Here is a 19,005-nt window from a genome sequence, read left to right as displayed (position 1 = left end):
GCTGGATATGTTGGCGGCAGTGCTAAGTATTAGGCACGACGGCTGTGTCAATCACCATATCTAGGAAAGGACCAGTGCAGGTAACAATCTTAACAATGATGTGACCATCTGCTATGGTTAGTATGATCACCATGACTAAAGCGTGCATTCGCAATCTCTGGCTCCCGGTATTCAACGCACTCAAGCCACCCCCTTTTTACGGCTTAACGGAGACAACGACCGAAAATATTTATGCTTATTTGAGGAACAAATAAATTCTTGAGCCTGCGAAAGAGCAGAAATACTATGGATGATGTCAGTCCTGTCACTTTCCGGTGGTGGTTAGCACGACACTGAACAGGGCACAAAACAATCGATCGGTTTCGGTGCCATTAGTTTTTGACCGTATCACTTAGATTTTGGTTCGCACAGCGGCTGGGAAAACAAACACGCCGAGTGATACGTTACATCAGCCTTTCCTTACTTTGGCCACAAGCCCAAGGAGGCGGAGAAAATGCCATGGAGCTCTAGCGGAGCCGCCGAGGGGTCAGCGGGCATCTGGGAAGGTCAGACAAGGACAGGCAGTACTCCTGGCATTCAGAGCGCTGGCGCAGGTCTGCGGGCCGGGTGCTGTGTTCGGCCAGTCTCGTTGCTTGTCTAAACATGGCTTTATGGCAGCCAATGATAGCTAACACTCGAACATGTTGTTTGTAGTCTGTCCGAAACTGAAATGAAATCACGCGGCACAGGAAATTCTCCTCGAAAATGCTCTGTATTTGCGTCTTCAGATCACTAGTCACAAACTTGTTCTGGTCTTCATGTGGAGATCCTAACATAATTCGCACAGTGAGAAACACATCAGTTTGACGGCGCCAGATAAACGGAGCGATTCAGACACGACGGTTCCGTGAGCCGTGAGGGAAGCGTGCTGCAAACGGATGCCTGCACCCGCACGTCACCGGCCCCACGAGATGCTCTCGCGGAGCCCGGCCGCTGGAATGCCAACGTACTTCCGGACGGCAGGCAGCAGCTCTTTGCGGAGAGCGGGGCTGGCCGGCGGTCTAACTCTGAAGCCCCAGCGACGCTGACTCAGAAAACAACTCGGGCTATTTTCTCTCCCCATAAGTCCCGAAAGCAGACTTGTCGGGGCGGCAGGCGGGCCCTTTGCCAAGCGCCAAGAACGCCAGGCGTCCATGACACACCGGCTGACACACCATGACACAACCGGCTGGCACACCATGACACACTGTCTGACGAGCCGGCCCGCTCAGAGCCGGGGTGGTGACGTCACCCGACCGCCACCGGAAGGTGCGCATCGTGACGTCACATGGCGTACCTAAATAAGCAAACTGTCTGCCCCGGATTGGTCTCCTGGTGTGCCTCTGACGTCATGAGAGCTCTTTGGCCAATAACGGACCTGTGAGGGGCAAGCATCGCTGACATCATGGCGGAATTTGGTGGGTCACCACCAGGCTCAACTCTGACGTCACCACCAGGCTCAACTCTGACGTCACTGAGTCAGCCCTGCCGCTGGCTGGGGGGTGGGGGTAGACTGGGAAGTGAAAACCTACGTACACGACTGGAGATGTTGAGAGGGTCGTGAAATCAGGAATTTGCCTTCTGGTCATGTTGCCTAACACCGTCGGTATCCGTACCAACGTGCGCCTCGAGAATATTATCGTCGTCGAGGAGCACGACACCAGCGGTATGTAAAAGAGGGAAGCCGCAGCCATACTGCTCAAAAGGGAAAAAAGATGCTCGCTCCAGATCCTCTCAGTCTTATCTCCTCTAATCTCTTATCCTCGGTCTGACTGACTTGCGACGCCCCCGCAAGCGCACTTTTGCTATTTGTGCAGTGACAGGTATGCTACATGTTGTTATAATGTTGTTAGAATTTTCGACGATAACTGCTAGTAAAGTTGCATTATTTCTATAAAAATTTGGTCTGATTCACGAGAATAGCTGATCGCATGATCTCTTTGCCATATTGCCTCTGATTCCTTCCATGGCAGCTAACATGTAGCACACATCATCTAAATGACATCATTCCTGATCCATTAAACACTGTAATAGCTCGCTTCGGTTGAATCATGCTATAGCCCACTTTGATAAGGCAACAGCTGGATATGGTAAAGAAACTTCGGAAGGTACATTGGTTTAAATAAGTCGATGTCCGTTCTAAAAGTGCTCCCTAAAACCGTTTAGGAAAGTTCACGTAGTTGCAGGACGCTAACGCTAATGGTTCGCGGATAAATACAAAAATCGTCTGCGGTTCAAGTGGGCTGCGTGCGAAAGTAATGCCAATAAGTTAGAAATGGCGTTGTTGCGTGCACAATACACTTCGTCCCAGTAGTATTGCGTGCACTCTTTACACTCTATTAGCTCAGTTCTGTTGCGAACACTATTTGTTATCCAACGATTTGGTGACACAACACTGCGTGATTCTATGTGCGTGATGTCCGAACAATTATAATCTTGGTCAATGTCACCGTTCCATTCTTGTTTCAGTGCAGCCTTAAGGTACTGCACCAAACAATGATCATGAAACATAAAGACGGACTTTCAAATGCACTTTGATCTCTCCTTACAGTGTAGTTTATTTTGATTTTTGATTTCATTTTGTTTCAATTTGGTCAGATCCCCTTCAATTCGTTCGCATCTCCTCAGAGATGCACCATATTACAGCCAGCCAGTCATTTTCAGTGCAGCCAGCAGCCAGCAGTCAGCAGTCAGCGGCCAGCACAACCCCAGACGGTCCCATTACAATCAGACCGCACACCTCAGCTTCAGCAACCTGCAGCACTGTCCTTAGCTCGCGCGTCCCCCCCCCCCCCCAAAGAGTCCAGGAAAAGTTGGAGCTCGAGGCGTTTAGCAAACACAGCATCCGGCAGCGACGTTACGCGCGGCAGTGGGACTGTTCAGTGATGCAGTGCAGGACTGACAGCTGACGTGTTGCAGTCAGTTACGACACAGGTAAGTACATGACTCGAAGACAGTTGATCCGGCATGCATGGAATTAATCGATGCCCGCAGAATGTCCGTGTAGTCGTGTTTGTAATGAAATGTGTTCGATATAAGGAAGCTGATTGCTTTCAAGACGCTTGGGCGCCGGTAACAGATACGATTTACATACAGATATTTGTCAAACTGCGAACAAAACGTCTGCGATGACGGCGGCGAAATGGTTGGACTTACGACCTTGATCATGGCACGGGGCGTCTGATCATGCGTTTTCACTACCGATAAGTAGTAATAGCCTTGTTCCTCGGAGAAAAACCAGAATGGGAGATATATATGTGTTGATATTTCGGTAACTGCCTTTATGGAAACAATAGCAGCAGTGGATTCACTTCTGATGTTGTTTCGATAAAGGCATATTGCCGAAATATCAGTACATCTATATCTCCATTTTCCCGGTTTTCTCCGTGGAGTGAGGCTATTGCTTCTGTCTTATCTTGGTGAATAATGTTCCCCGTAAATGCGCTTAAAACTTACATGGTTTCCACTATTCTTCGCATTCGATCATACTTTTCTCGCACCCGAGCATGCGTTTTCACTACTTCTTTCGTGATCAGCGTGTGCTGGGCTGCTCCCGTAGGGGAGCTGTTGCCATTAACACCAGCCTGTGAGCAGTCTCAACAGTACTAGGATCGTCGCTCCGTCACGGCCAGCCGGGCCAGCTCTAGTGACGGCCGATGCCTGTGGCTCGGCGGGGCCGGTGAGCGGACTGAGCCCAGCTGAGCCCGTCGGGCTCGCCTGCTCCTTCAGCCGCCGCAGGATTTTGATCCCGCGTGGATTGTTATCATTAATACGCGATGTGTTCACCACGCAGCCTCCGGTTTCACATGTGACTGATATTTAGTCAAACCGCAATCCTAATTCAATTCCTACCGAATCTCCAATTCTCGTGAGATTATTATCCGATCATATACGCCGCGATAAGTGTATGCGCACATACATACATACAAATTCGATGTATCAAAAACTGAAGTCAAAAAAAATCGAAAGCTTTGGAAAAAACCATGTCATTGAAAGGACTTTTCAATACATCGGTCGCCCTCCCGCCTTTTCACCAACGAGCTATTCGGCCCGTACAGCCAGTCTTAGCCAACCCAAGGTAATCCACGCACGCACTTCTGGCCAACCGAGGATACCTGGCACCTGGACCAGGTCACGAACATGTTTAATGTTGACTCACACCGTAAGACAGCAGTGTTCGCGAGCGGAAGTAGTGTCTTCACAACATTACCTGCACGACACGACACGACCTGGTACGAAACATTTGTTCGCCTGCACACGCTCCTACGGGTTTCCATTACCATGCATGTTTCAAATCATGATCCCCCTTCATCCACACACAGGCTCGTGTGTTGAACTGGTTGCAAATATTTCGAACAGCGCAAAGCAAAGCATAACGAAAACCCTGCGAGCCTCAAAGTCACCTGATAACCAACAAGATCCCGTGCGGCGCCATCACCAACGCCAGACCTGCTGTGGCAGCTCATCCACCAGCCTCTGTCAGCACTGTCACCCCCCGCTGCTGAGACACGCACTTCCGTCACACCCCGGGCGTGACCCGGCCACGCACCCCGGCCGCCCCCGTCGGACCTACCTTGGCAATGTTTGCAGTGCACCTGGCTTCGTGGTCGGGCGACGGCCTCATCTACGGCACCAATCGGCATCGTGACCCCGCATTTCGCTCCCGGCGTCCCCAGTCTAAGCAGCTGCCGGCCGCGACGGCCGGACCTGGCCCTGGTCAGTGACCTCTGCCGGACGTGGCCGTCCGGCGCTCAGAGGCGCCGGCGGGGGCCGACGGCCGGCGGCGGCGCCGCACCGCCCGCGCGCATCGCCGCCGCAGTCCAGCGCCGTCCACCCGACGTCCACTCCGGTCCACGCCGTCGTCCACCGAGTCCACGCCGGACGTGCGGCTGGGAGCGCGCGCGCGTGCGAGCCGGCGGCGACGGGCGCGGCGTGTGCACGTGGTCCGCTCGCCCGGCGCCGGAGCAGGGACTGCGGCCGGCACGGCGCGCGCGCGGGTATTTTTGGCGCCGACTCGCGGCCGCCGGGCGCGCGCACCGGCCGCAGGTGAGCGAAGTGACAAGTGGTTCCTCGGGCGCCTCCCGCTGGCGGGCCGGTCGCCGGAGGCTCCTCCGCCACGGGACAGCGGCAGGACGAGCTCGCTCCGTCGCGCGGAGTCGGCCCGTCACGGGTCTGAGGACCCTCTGAATAAGAGGCCAGCGCTCGGCCGGCCGCGCGGACCGGGTCGACGGGGAGATCTGCTCTCGTTTACGGGGCAGTCCGGATGTTCGGGCGGGCCTACTGTCTATGGGAGCTCACACCACTGTGTGGACAATGCGGCGATGTAGTGTGTCCTGGCCGACTCTGCATTGATGAATTTCATATGGACAGTGATCCGTGACCACTCAGTGAGAAGCGCGCGGGACAGAGCTGTGAGCCGTGACGCTGGCCGGCTGGGAGCAGTTTTCAAAAGGATTCCGTCTACACTTTTTGAAATGATGGGCTTTTAGAATCAGAGGTGCAACGCTTATGATGTGAGCCCTGACCTCTGCCATTCGATCGTGCGATTCCAGGTCAGCGGCATAATGTGATGACGAGAATTAAACGTGCCGCACTGCTCGGCAGTTTGTCCTGCCCTCTGACGTCACCTGACCTTTAGCGCGCCTGCTGCCACCGGCAACACGTCACACTTATCGAGGGCAAATAGCGATCACCGAAACCGACTCGCACCCATCCCCGCTGAGGGTGGGTGGATCGGAAGAAAGCAGGCGCTCGAACCGAGTCACGGGACGGGCCTGTGTAACCGGCAATACTGAAACCCCCGTTTGGCAGAAATGCCAGTTTAATCACAGGATACTACATCTGGAACGTGCGGTGTACTTCCATTCTAGCAACACAGACAGAATAGTCCCTTTCCTGCAGTCTACCGCTTTTCCCTCAACGGTACGCTATACGCATCAAACGACTGTTTTGCTTTTGGGATTTGTGCGTTCGGAAGGATAACTTATGGCTGAGGGCGCGCGTGAAGACACGACATGCCCAGGATCCACCAAAACTAGGCGAAGGACCGAACACCAGACTTTGAGAGCCGCCAAACGTTTGGCCAAAATTCCGTAAGGTCCATCCGACAGCAAATACTGGAAACTGCCGACCATAACCTGCAGCACTTTTCTCATCGCGGCCATCGTGAAGACTGGCGGCAGGTCACGGTGTCAATGCCTGCGCCTCGCCCAGCCCGCCGCGTTCACTGCCACGGACCGTCGGCACGCTAGTCGTGAATAAGCAACGAGCGACCCTGATGAGATCACGACCACGGACAGACGTCGGGTCTGCACCTCCAGTCCGGGGACTAAGGGCGTTCGCCGACGCGCCTTCGGCAAGTGACCTGGCCGGTTCGCCGTGCCCCCGACGTGGCGAAGCATGGGTCTGACAGCGGTGGCGTCCCAAACGCACACAACACACACCGTGGACAAGCGCCTCGCCCCCCCCCCCCCCCCCCCCCCACCTCAGGCAGCCAGCCACACGGCGCGCGCCGGTCTTACGACGGTTTTCCGCCGGCAGAGCCGTCCATGCGCGGTTACATGGTTCCCACTTGTCCCACGCCGCTCTCCGGCCGCGCCGACTGACATTACGCCACCCAGCCGAGTGGAGAGTCAGCTACCTCACGACTCGCACTGCGCTCCGCAGTCCCGTCCCAGACAGCTCTCCCATGCCGAACTGCATGTGTATCGGCATGTACCAGCCAGGCCGGTGCTCAGACTGCTACGAATCTCACGATGCAGAGCGTTGCATTACGAGCGAGAAACGTCCACCTGTGCTGAGTGTGTACTTCGCGAGAAGTCCAGAAATCAGACAAAATGCATGCACTATAGATCACGCACATTTTGGTGTATTGACACACACACACACACACAGCAATACAAGTGATGAGTGGGCTAAACATCGCTAGATACATGGTTCCGCGAGATTTCGTTAAAAAAAATGGCTAAGCCCGTCGACCGTAACTTTATCCAAACTGTGAACAGGCGACATTATAAACACGCTGAGATAAGCACACAGTTGACAAAACCGACGCTGCAACATTGATGCCATTCACTCATCTTCGCAATGTATAACACTGCTACTGCCAACAATGCTCACACAATATTGCTCTCCTCCCAACCAAAAGAGAAAGTCCCGCCAGGTAAACCCACCTTTACCTTAAAAACAGTGCCAACAAAAAAAGAAAAAAGGGTGAGTTTAACCACTACTGCCACCTATCGTCACCCTGATCACCTTGGGATACAGGCTCGCTCCGTTGCTGCCATCTATCGTCAGCCAGATGAGGCTGCGCAGTGCCCGGCGAGTCCAGCTGGGCGTGAGGGGAGTCCGTTTTGAAGATGATCTGCGTCACGCCGCCCACTGGCGCCGTCCAACTGACCCCCTCCGGACGAGTCCAATACAGAGAACAACTGAGGAAGACAGACAGTGAACTGGCAGTGAGAAACCAAAGGCTACCTTCTGCCCATCGTCGATTGAAAAAACTTCCAAAAGATGCGGAAAGGTGCATTTGTTATTGCTAACACTATTTTCTCATTGTTGGGTTACAGGTGAATCCACTGTTTCAACGAAACACACTAAAAGGCAAATGCTTTCAGATCAAGGACAAGTGATGAGTGCAGCGACGAACCCCTCAGCCCGTCGAGTCCTGACCTCTAGTGGACCCCTCCCCCGCCCCCTCTACCGACGGTGACCGGTGACCGTCCAACGAGCCGTCCCTCACCTGCTGCTGACCGGCGGCGATGAGGCGAACTGAGCCGGTGGCCTCTTCCGCCGGGGCATCCATCACGAACACGGCCTGGCCGCGAGGAGACACGATCACGCCGGTGGGGAGACACGGTCACGCCGGCAGGGAGACACAGTCACGCCGGCGGGGAGACACAATCACGCCGGCGGGGAGACACAATCACACGGCGGGGAGACACAGTCACGCCGGCGGGGAGACACATCACGCGGCGGGGAGACACAATCACACCGGCGGGGAGACACAGTCACGCCGGCGGGGAGACACAGTCACGCCGGCGGAGACACAATCACGCCGGCGGGGAGACACAGTCACGCCGGCGGGGAGACACAATCACGCCGGCGGGGAGACACAATCACGCCGGCGGGGAGACACAGTCACGCCGGCGGGGAGACACAGTCACGCCGGCGGGGAGACACAGTCACGCCGGCGGGAGACACAGTCACGCCGGCGGGGAGACACAGTCACGCCGGCGGGGAGACACAATCACGCCGGCGGGGAGACACAGTCACGCCGGCGGGGAGACACAGTCACGCCGGCGGGAGACACAGTCACACCGGCGGACAGAGATACGACTGTGGTTGGGGCGGAAGGACAAACTACCCCAGTCTTGACTCCTGTTTTAAAATCAAGAAACCACACGTACGCTATACACCCCTTTGACATCTCAGCCTCTGTCGCAGCCACCGCAGGCTCCCAGACCTCCCACCTGCCCGGTAGCTGGCCGCTCGCAGCGCAACATGCGCCTGATCCGGCCATCCCCCCCCCCCGCGCCGTCTCACCTCGTTGATGACGTAGTCGTTGCGGTGGTCGCCGTGCCCGGTAAACCTGCATGTGCTGCAGCAGCGGCGGCCGACGCAGGAAGCCCAAGCCGCACAGTCGGCACTCAAACGGCTTTTTCTTCGAGTGGATGAACATATGCGTCCTGCGGGAGGACGGCCGACTCAGGCGAGCGCCGCGCCAGGCTGGCGGCCGGTGAAGTGGCGTGGACGGTACGGTGGCGGCAGGGGGTTCGGATGGTCGCCGCGCGCTGGGTGAACGAGCAAAGCCTAGCGAGGCAGTGGTATACGGGAGGAACAGGAACGGTGAGGACAGAACAGGGGAGCAATGATGTGGACAGGAGGTACTTGATTGGTTTCAAGTGGGGAACAAGCATCTTAGGTGAGCCAGAACGTGTAGGATAGCAAGACGTCTTACAGCGTGGTCCAATCCGTTTTATGCTGTCCTGTGTGGGTAACATCGATCATCTCCATGCTGGACAGCAACTGCCCAATGGTGTCCCACTTTCCTGGTCGCTGAGCCGGCTGATCGGGCCCTCATGTGGCACACTTCGTAGTGCGATGGCGCCCAGCGAAAAAAGAATAGGTCATCCAGCTCAAGTCAAACCACACGTGAGTTTGTCCAGTTTCGAGTCTGAACGCCCCGGAGCTCGTTCAGACCGCGATAAGTATCGCCTGAAGCTGTCCGGCATCAGCCAGACCTCACCTGCCCTTACCCAGCCCGAATCAGACAGCCCGCGGCCGTCCCGCCCCGCCCGGCCCCCGCCGGGGCTGTTCGGCCGCACCTGAGCCTCTCACTCGCGGCCGTCCCGCACCGCCCGGCCCCCGCCGGGGCTGGTCGGCCGCACCTGAGCCTCTCACCTGAGGTTGTCCCGCTCCGCTCGGCCCCCGCCGGAGCTGCTCAGCCCACCTGAGCCGCTCACCTGAGGTTGTCCCGCTCCGCTCGGCCCCCCGCCTGGGCTGCTCAGCTCACCTGAGCCTCTCACCTGAGGTTGCCCCGCTCCGCTCGGCCCCCGCCGGGGCTGCTCAGCTCACCTGAGCCTCTCACCTGAGGTTGTCCCGCTCCGCCCGGCCCCCGCCGGGGCTGCTCAGCCCACCTGAGCCGCTCACCTGAGGTTGTCCCGCCCCGCTCGGCCCCCGCCGGGGCTGCTCAGCCCAGCTGAGCCGCTCACCTGAGGTTGTCCAGCCGGAGGAATCCGCGCTGGCAGATGGCGCACTTGTACTGCTTGCCGGAGGCCGGGGAGGCGGCGACCGAGCGCGGCGCGCCGGCCGGCCGCTCGCCCTCCGACGCCGCGTGCGCCGACGCCCGGTGTGTCTCCAGCTCGCGCGCGCGCCGGAACGCCTTGCCACAGTCGACACATTTGTGGTTCCGCTCCTGGCGGCCGTGGGGGGCAGGTAGGGGGTCAGATCAGGGGCCAGGTCAGGGGTCAGGTTAGGGGTCAGATCATGGGTCAGATCAGGGGTCAGATCAGGGTTGAGGCAAGGCGTCAGATAAGGGATCCGGTCAGTAGTGAGGCCAGGGGTCGGATAGGTCAGGGGTCAGTTCAGGGGTCTGATCTGGGGTCAGATCCTGGGCCAGATCTGGAGTCAGGTCGGGGGACAGGTCGGGGCGCGAGGATGGAGGCGGCTATCACCAGACGCCGTCCCCGACGGCGGCCGTGGTGGTCCGAGCTGGAGGCAAATGCTCATATACGTGCACCTCAGGTCGTGAACAATCCGCTGGCACTGTCGTCACATGTTGGCAGCTCCTCGCGAGTGATACAGGTGAGGTCCGGGTGTCAGGGGAGCATGTCACGCTACAGCTGACACAGCCTGTCCAGATGTGACCATCTGTCCTCCCTTCAGAAATGCGGCATGTCCGGCACAAAGTGCACACAACGTGACAGATACAATGTGCCGTCACCTGTAAAGAAAACTGAGGGCGGTGGGTGTCCTGTGAGAAAAACAACCCGTCATGGGTTATTAACGCTTAAACCATCGTGGGTTAACTGCTGTCTGCAAGACTGTCACGATGGTGTAATTAAGGGAGAGTCATGGTGGCTCCCTTTTCAAAGACCGAGTGGATTAAACAAGGGCGAGTAGCTGTAGCAGCTGGGCGGCGCCAGCGAATGTGGTCCAGCAGAATTTCTGCAGCACCTCAGCGATACCACAAAAACAAGCAGCGCGTGTTTTGACCACCCGACCCAGCGTCGTCTCCCTTCCCCGTCGCCCAATGGTCCGAGAGCTTACCGTTTTGTGCGCGAGGGTCGTATGTTGGTACAAGTTGGACTTGTGGGTGAACTGTCGTCCGCACAGGTCACACTGGAACGGCCTCTCCCCCGTGTGGATCCTGGGTCACACGAGCAGCGCTCTCATCAGCGCACATCAGGACGACGCCAGGCCAGCGCGGCAGCTGGGACGACGCAGGCGCCGCACCACACATACAGCACAATGACGAGCACGCGCCCTCCTCCGCTTCGAGGCAGACCCAGGAGGAGCATTGAACCCCTCGCTGGCATTGTCAGGGCCGGTGCTGACGCCGGCAGCGCCAGCCAATCCCCGTCAATCCAGTGGCGGCATTTGGCGGCGCCCGCCCTGGACGGACGAGACACACCGGCGCCGGAAGGGGCGGCGGGGCGGGGGAGAACTCTGTCTCTGGCCCGGCTCGGCAGGCCGGCGCAGACGCCTGCCGCAGTGCTGACTCGCCCAAGCTGTACCGTCGCCACCCGCCAGGCGCGCGGGTGAGCTGTGCGACGGGTCACAGAGAAGTCCCCTCCCCCCCCCCCCCCCGCCTGCCATTCCGGGCAGGCCTGCCGGCGTGGCTGGCCACACTGGCACGCGCCAGCGAAAGATCTCGACTAACCGCCATCTACAGCTTTGACGAAGTGACAGCAAGCTCCTCCAAACGCCCACGAGCCACTCCTTTTCACGTCTTTGTCCCCAGCGTAGTGGCAGACGGGTGTTGTGCACTGCCTCGGGGGGGGGGGGGAGGGGGGGGGGGAGGATAGGCCCCTCCGGAGCCCAGCTGGCTACTAGCTACCCCCGGCTACCACTCGCTGGGGGGGGGGGGGGGGTGATCCGACCCGCTCCAGCCATCGACACACCACCTCCCCTACCTCCGCCCGTCCCGCCCGGTCGGCCGGCCCGCCGTCAGGCATACTCGCCGGTAGTGGGAGGCCAGCCGATGTTTGGTGCTGAAGCGCTTCTGGCACACGTCGCAGCAGAACTGCCGATTACCCGTGTGGTTGACGACGTGCACCTCCAGAGAGGCGCACGAGCGGAAGGCCCTCTCGCAGCCCTCGTACTCGCACCTGGCGGCAGGGCGACATGACAGGACTCGGGGAGCTCGAACGCCCACCCGGCAACGAACGACGCTCGTCAACATCACCGACTCTCGTAACCAGCCCGCGGCCCTGTGCGTCCCACCACCGTAAGTCATGCCAGACTGACGGCGGGCAGGTGCCGGGGAACGAGTCAGCTCCATCAGCTCTCCATCAGCTCAGCTCCAGCCGACTGCGAGCTCGGCGCCGTGCGGGTACGCCTGGTCACGTCGAACCGGCAGGCGCGCGCGCCGCCTCCGAGCGACCAGCGGGCCGCCGGCACGATGGCACCACCGCACCACCATCGGTTCGCAGCCAACCAAGGCACGACGTGGGGCGCCGTAAACCCGCGCCCCATGGTCGGGCCGCCATCTGTCGGACCGCCGCAGACAGACGGGTATGAGGTACGCGGACTATAGGGCAACATCCAGAGCTGAGAGGGCGACCAGTGTCCGTTCCCGATGACGATCATTTGGGCTTTGGGGCGCACCGACTACAAAGGTCACATGGCGCTCGTAAGTGTCTGTCCCCAAAGTGTTCCAAGGATCCTACGGGTCCGGAAAAGGGCCCCGTGGACAGGCCTCCTCGTTGGGTCTTGGGACGCTGGGATCTGTCCCTCACGGGTCTTCAGGGTCTCACAAGTCTCCAGGGTCCCACGATGTCCCAAGGGTCACGACGGAGGGTCAAGTGCACGCGGCCGGTGGCGACTGGGAGCGAAGCCGCGCGCCCGACGGCTCACTCACCGCCAGGGCTGCTCGATGCCGTGCTGGCGCTGCTGGTGTGTGCGCAGCCGGCCCACAGTTGAGAACTTCTCCTGACAGAGGTCACACGTCTGCACACCGCCGTGCTTCCGGTGCACCTGCGCCAGAGACGGGCCAGAGGTCACTGCGGGTCACGACTCTCCTGACAGAGGTCACACGTCTGCACACCGCCGTGCTTCCGGTGCACCTGCGCCAGAGACGGGCCAGAGGTCACTGCGGGTCACGACTCTCCTGACAGAGGTCACACGTCTGCACGCCGCCGTGCTTCCGGTGCACCTGCGCCAGAGACGGGCCAGAGGTCACTGCGGGTCACGACTGACAATCAGGCAGGCCACTACAGGTCACCATCGCCAAGCGCAGGTCCTACAGGTCACCACCAATGGACGCAGGTCACCATAGTAAAAAAGACCGCTGTCATCGATGGGCCCATTGGACATGCCGGCTGAGGACAGCCGGCAGCTGCAGCGCGGCTGACCTGAGGAGCGCCCTCGTCACTCTCCTGCCCTGTCCTCGGACGCGCACACCCCACCAGAGAGTCAGCCCTTGACCGCAGCCCGTCAGACCCTGACGACCATCATGCACACCTTCATGTGGACGGCCAAGCAGACGCGCCGGCTGAAGGTCTCGCTGCAGACCGGACACTCCAGCAGTCGCTGGCCGCTGTGCTGGGCCTGGTGCTCCAGGTACGAGAGGCGCGACCTGCGGCCAGCGAGCGCCGGGTCACGCACGCTCTAAACGCCCAGCAGCGACGACAGGGCTCGCCGCCGAACGGTGCTGCGTACGGGCAGGCCCGATGTCTTGAGCGACACAATCGCTTTTAACTACGTTTTAACCGGCGCAAAGATGCTACTCTGATTGTTAGAATGAAACGGGGTAAAAGCCGGCCGAAACAATAACATAACGCACGTAGTTATTCCTCCACTTGTACTAAATGGACGGCTCAAGCAATAAAATGACTGGAGATGGAGGTAGATCACTGCTGTTTCATTTCCACGGTTCATTCATTCACGTCCACAAACCAAGGTCAAGCGTGACAGCTGTAACAGAGTGTGAACATTTCTACACGCAAAAATGTCGTGCTACGGTCGTCACGCGTAACTTACAGCGAGACTTACCGCCATCGCACAGAAAGCCAGTCCGTGGTCGTCGGCGCCCCTTCCGCTCACCTGAACACCTTGCGGCAGTGTTTGCACTTGATGTACCGCTTGGCGTCGTGGAGCGTGCGCCGGTGCCTCTTAAGCTCGGCCTCCAGGTAGAAGCGCTCCTGACACTCGTCACAGCCATACAGGGCCTCGCCCGTCCGGTGCACCGACTGGCGACGCCACCACGGAGCCGTCACCGTCACTCCGCGCCCCCCCCCCCCGTGCCCCCTCCCCCGGGTCAGGGCCACGCTGTTTAGGCGGGCCCAGGCGTCGCAGGACGAGACCCGTGCCCTGGTAGTGAGCGCCAGGAGCTTTCAATATGTCCATTGACAAGCACCCGGCGAGCTTTGGTATTTAGGTGCGTCCCGAGCCACCCCGCCTTCTGGTCACACACCAGAGGAGCCCGAGGGTTCACCCGCGTAGTGCCCACTTCTCTACCATTATTTTAATTTGTTGCTTTAACAAAACATCGCTTGTACTATTGACCAGATTCGCCACATTTACCGCGTGACTGAAGCTTAATAAACGAGCTGGGCTATGCCTAAGAGGCCAGCGGTGGTCGGATGGCGTCAGAGACACGCCCCGCTCGCTCACGAGCAAACACGCACCTGCACATTAGTGGAGCGGGGCCTGGTCCATATATTGGCGTACACACTCCGCCGGGTGCTTACCCAGTGGATGCTAGAGCTCCGCTCCGCCCCCCCCCCCCCCCCCTCCCGAGGCGATCGGTGCGAGCGTTGCATTGCAGCTTGTGATGACAAAATAATAAAACGATCACAGCTTGTCGCGAGACGCTGCCGAGTCTCCGTCAGCAGACATAGCAGGCCGGGGAAGAGTCGCCTGCTGCCCGACTACGCGCCCACCTCCACATGACTATGCAGCTCGTGCTCTGACTCGGCCACCAGGGGGCACTGGGGGCAGGACAGGCCGACCGGCCGGTGCCGCTGGTACCGGTGCTCCTGCAGTCGCCGCGCGCTGCCGAACGTCTGGCCGCAGCCGGCCTCGGCGCAGAAGAACGGCCGCACAGGCTCTACGCCCGGCTGGCGACGGGCAGAGGAAGCCGGTCACGGCCCGTGTCACGGCGGGGGAAGCCGGTCACGGCCCGTGTCACGGCGGGGGAAGACGGTCACGGCCGTGTCACGGCGGGGGAAGACGGTCACGGCCCGTGTCACGGCGGGGGAGGAAGGTCACGGCCCGTGTCACGGCGGGGGAGGAAGGTCACGGCCCGTGTCACGGCGGGGGAAGCCGGTCACGGCCCGTGTCACGGCGGGGGAAGGCGGTCACGGCCCATGTCACGGCGGACGAGGACGGTCGCAGACGGTGTCACGGCAAGTAGGACGATCACGGCCGGCGTCACAACGAGGAGGACGATCACGGCCGGCGTCACGGCGAGGAGGACGATCACGGTCGGCGTCACGGCGGGAACGACGACCACGGCGATCGTCACGGCTGGAGAGAACGGTCACGGATGGTGCCACGGCAGGAGGACCATGGAAGTGGTGAATAGGTGGATCGCGACTGGATACCTCCTGAGGGGATTCGTCCCTCGCGAAAACGGTATATTTTAACGATGCAGGGGAGGGGCGAGGAAGGATTATCCCTGGCTTACCAGTCGGTGCCGGACAAACTACGGGGAACTGTCCAGCCAGTGGTGAGGCTCCTCCCCCGAGGACGTTTCACCAAGATGGTGTGCGGAGGAGGGGGGGGGGGGGGGCTCAGCGCTGACCGAATAGATGAGCTCACCCTCAGAGGACACCAGCGGGGCGGGAGGACAGGCGCGACCCTGAACCCCAATGGGAGCCGCTGGCCGCCGTCAACACCGCGAGACTCAGGACCCGAAGACACATACACGGCTTGACCGAACCAGTGTATGCGTGTGTGTTGTTTGTGTGTGGGGGAGGGGGGGGGGGGGGCGCAGCCAAGCGGTCGTTCAAACAGCACACACGGCGGAAGGAATGTTTTACAACCCCACGCAGGCCCGGACGCAGTAATGGACGGAGAACTTCAGCCTCCCTCCGCCCGATAAAATTTCGGAATTGGAACATTCAAGACCACGGCGTATGTAAATGACAGGGTTTTCCAGAATCGTTCGAATGTAGGAACTCCATACATTCGAGCGCAAAATATTAACACAAAATATGAAAAAGACCGTGGAGCGTTAGTCCAAGTTGGGTGTCATTTTCCGAGGCCGCCACGATCGGGGCAGGCGGGCGGACCCACCGACGGGCTGGACGCCGCTGTTTGCTCCTCCACTACCCGAATACTGATGTTCAGCTCGGGACGAGCCGCCTCCCGCGGCGCCGGCTCCTCCCGCCGGGGAGGCGGGGAGTCCTCCCCGGCCGGCGGCGGAGAGCCACCCGGCTGGCGGAGCGCCTCCTCCGCCCGCGTCTGGCCGCAAACAGTGAGAGGTTAGAGAACGCGGCTTCGTCCATGCATGTCAGGTAACGCGACACGGGCGATTTAAAGCCAGCTCTTCTTTTTCCGGGGATATTCCCCATAATGTGACATCCGCTTTTAAACGTGACCTTCGGTCTTGCTGACAATGGGGTGTTCTCGTCACATTGGGATGACTGTTTGCCAGATAATTTAACCTTACGACTGCTAATTGTATGCATAATGCTAAGTGCTTATGAGCTGACACGACGTCCAAGAACGCGTAAATGAATGGGCGAGAGCGTTAGGAGAGAGAGAAGGTGTGTAAAAAGGTTGCACACTTTACGTCAAGCACCCTATACAGCATTTAAAGATCATTACGGACATGTGTCTTTGCCAGCAGAGGTATCGGTCCTGCACATCGGCATGACTCAACCAAGCCGTAATACACGTCACGTCAGCAGATACATCAGCCAATGCAGAGAGCACACTACCTTTGCAAAAGCGGCCGACGCCTTGGCGAAGACGATCCGCATGTCACGCCGCATCTGAGAGACGGCTGACGACATCTGACAGTAGCTGTACAGCTTGCTGACGCACGTGCGGCAGAGGCGAGCTGCCTCCCGCACCTCCGATATCCCCAGCAGGTCCTGGCCAGCACCTCAGATGGGGTGGGACGGGCGGGGGAGGGGGCATTGCTCCACGAACTTTATCTTCTGTTTGGGATGCATGGACACATGAGCAGTAAAGACACAGCAAGCAAATATTAATATCCACATAATGCATGACATATGCCGTCAGAAGTGAACAACTAGTGTGTGAACAGCAAGAACGCCTAACAACTAGTGCACGAAGGCTGCAGACGTACGCATGCCAGACAACGCAGTCTGCGTGTCTGAACTGCGTAGATGTACATATGTCATGTCATGGCATACGTGCGCATGTCAGACTGCGTAGATGTCCGTATGTCTGGCATAAGTGCGCATGCCAGACTGCGCAGTCAGCATGTCTGGACTGCGCGCACTCATGCCTGATTTTGCTCCAACGGAGTCAGCCGCGGCTCCGACTCGAGGTGCATGGGGCCGATTATCACTCCAATGTCAGGCGGCAGGGCGCAATCGCGAGTCAGCGCTGACCCCAACACCCGACAAGTGGCGCAATGCCACGCCGGATTTCGGCCGGGCCTATTCCGGTGACACCAGTTGGGAAAGCCCTGTTCTAATGGCGTCTTTACACGCGTGCACAACAGCCATTTGGATACTAAGTCAGCAACAAGGCTTGCGATGCACTCCCTGGACACAGAAACTTAAATAAATGAAATGCTCGCTGGTACCTATGTGCAAGTGGACTTACCAAAAGTGGACTAAATGCAAGTGGACTTACCAAGGATTCCAGCCAATTAATTGACTAAATTTCGCCTACAAATCACACGATTTTTGACTGGAGTAGATCCTCATGTTCACAAAGATAGTTTTCATTAATTTAGAGGCCCAGAGTGACTCTCCGCGATTACACCGCTATGAGACAGCGGTACAGGATTATTGGTGAACACAACTATCTGATCATGGTTGGTCATGTACCAAAAAGCCAACAGCACAGTAAGAACATGCATTAGCCATCCACAAATGATATGCTCTCACCTTGAGGACATCAAGCATGGCATCGCCTGACCCATCCAAGATCAGTTCAGAAACGACATTGGCAGGATCCTCCACCACGGAGGAACAGCAAAAACATGGATTCGTCGCGCCTCGGCACTTTTCAGACTCTTCTTTAATATTGAGCACAAGTTCAGATGCCAGATCTTCAGCAGCCACACGCATCCCCTCCGCGGACATCTGGAACATGATCACCGTTGGACATCACCCCGACCCGGACTTCCGATAAAACCGGCTTGGGACTTCGTTTAACCTTGCTTTTGTGCATTTATCTTTGGAGCCCTGTTCCTGCTCATGTTCGGTCTGCCCTTGAGCTGGGCACCGCTCGCCACATTGCAGCGCCTCTGTACTTGTGTTTGATAAGACCCTACACTTGGCATCTGGGTTTCCTCATCTATTTGTTTGCTATTGTATCTATTTTGCATCGTATGTCTGCCCCGAGGAAAGGCTGAAGCACTCATGGACATACTAATGACCCGTGACGTGCGGAGGGAGACGCGCATGGGGAGTAAAGGTATCAAACACACACACATACATATACCGAACGCAAAGTCAACAAACAGGTGGAATTAAGGTATGAAAGCATGAAGGAAATGTCACACAACTGGCTCAGGAAAACATCACAGCCAGCAGTACAGCAGAATTTCATGTTGAAAGTCAACACTTCAAGTGATTTCAGACCGTGATTCAGATCAGATCAGATCAGACCGTGATTAAGCTGTGACGTGTTCGTGTGACATGTGATGTTTTTAACCGTTTCGGTTGGTTCATGTGCATGCCAGCGTGGGTGGGAGGTCTCGGTTAAAGCCTGCCTTTGGGAGGCTTTTCACAGACCGGCTCCCAGCCAGGAGATGGCAGTAGCTGGGGAGTGATCGCCCTGCCACGGGATTACCGCTGTGACAACCAGGGCTTGCGGTGTCGGCTCAGGGGCATGGTCTGCCTTTAAATACACCTAGCGCTCCCGCTCCTGTGGCATTTCCCAAAGGCACCATCTTGCTCCAAATCTCTGGAGCAGTCCTCCGGTTCACGGGGCCAGAGGAATCAGAAGAGCCACTGTGCGTGCACGAGTGCCACCTGGGGGGCAAACGTGCGACCAAGACTTCCCTGCAAGGGTGCAAAAAACTGAAACCTCTGAAATGCATGTAGTGCATGCATAACTATGGCTTTGGTTGCATGCATCATTCAGTTGTTTGATTGTTTGCATCATAAGTAG

The 19,005-nt window shown here is 58.2% G+C and overlaps 1 protein-coding gene and 1 long non-coding RNA gene across 2 annotated transcripts; both read right to left on the bottom strand.

Annotated features, from left to right (window-relative positions):
* Window positions 1-7,396: 7,396 nt before the first annotated feature.
* Window positions 7,397-8,603, bottom strand: LOC119113837 (uncharacterized). The gene is made up of 3 exons (XR_005095975.1): window positions 8,563-8,603; window positions 7,760-7,834; window positions 7,397-7,448 (listed from the first exon to the last, which is right to left on the bottom strand). It is a non-coding gene; the product is annotated as an uncharacterized LOC119113837 (long non-coding RNA).
* A 1,519-nt stretch (window positions 8,604-10,122) lies between these two features.
* On the bottom strand, window positions 10,123-17,792 carry LOC119113629 (zinc finger protein 184-like). The gene is made up of 9 exons (XM_037237916.1): window positions 17,775-17,792; window positions 16,629-16,784; window positions 14,625-14,801; window positions 13,786-13,931; window positions 13,183-13,318; window positions 12,602-12,717; window positions 11,655-11,849; window positions 10,789-10,888; window positions 10,123-10,140 (listed from the first exon to the last, which is right to left on the bottom strand). Exons 1-9 carry the CDS (start codon window positions 17,790-17,792, stop codon window positions 10,123-10,125), a joined length of 1,062 nt encoding a protein of 353 aa, XP_037093811.1.
* Window positions 17,793-19,005: the final 1,213 nt, after the last annotated feature.

The sequence above is a fragment of the Pollicipes pollicipes genome, unplaced genomic scaffold (genome assembly GCF_011947565.3).
Source record: "Pollicipes pollicipes isolate AB1234 unplaced genomic scaffold, Ppol_2.1 Scaffold_7262;HRSCAF=8765_pilon_pilon_pilon, whole genome shotgun sequence".
In the NCBI taxonomy this organism is placed as follows: domain Eukaryota; kingdom Metazoa; phylum Arthropoda; class Thecostraca; order Pollicipedomorpha; family Pollicipedidae; genus Pollicipes; species Pollicipes pollicipes.
Note: the sequence above shows the minus strand (reverse complement) of the source record. Positions and strands in the feature narration are given on the sequence as shown.

Coding starts and splice junctions, on each gene's coding strand:
- LOC119113629 (XM_037237916.1), bottom strand. Junction 13,932..14,624: donor AGCTGCATAGTCATGTGGAG/GTGGGCGCGTAG, acceptor TGGCGTCGCCAG/TCGGTGCACCGGACGGGCGA. Junction 13,319..13,785: donor CACTGCCGCAAGGTGTTCAG/GTGAGCGGAAGG, acceptor CGCTGGCCGCAG/GTCGCGCCTCTCGTACCTGG.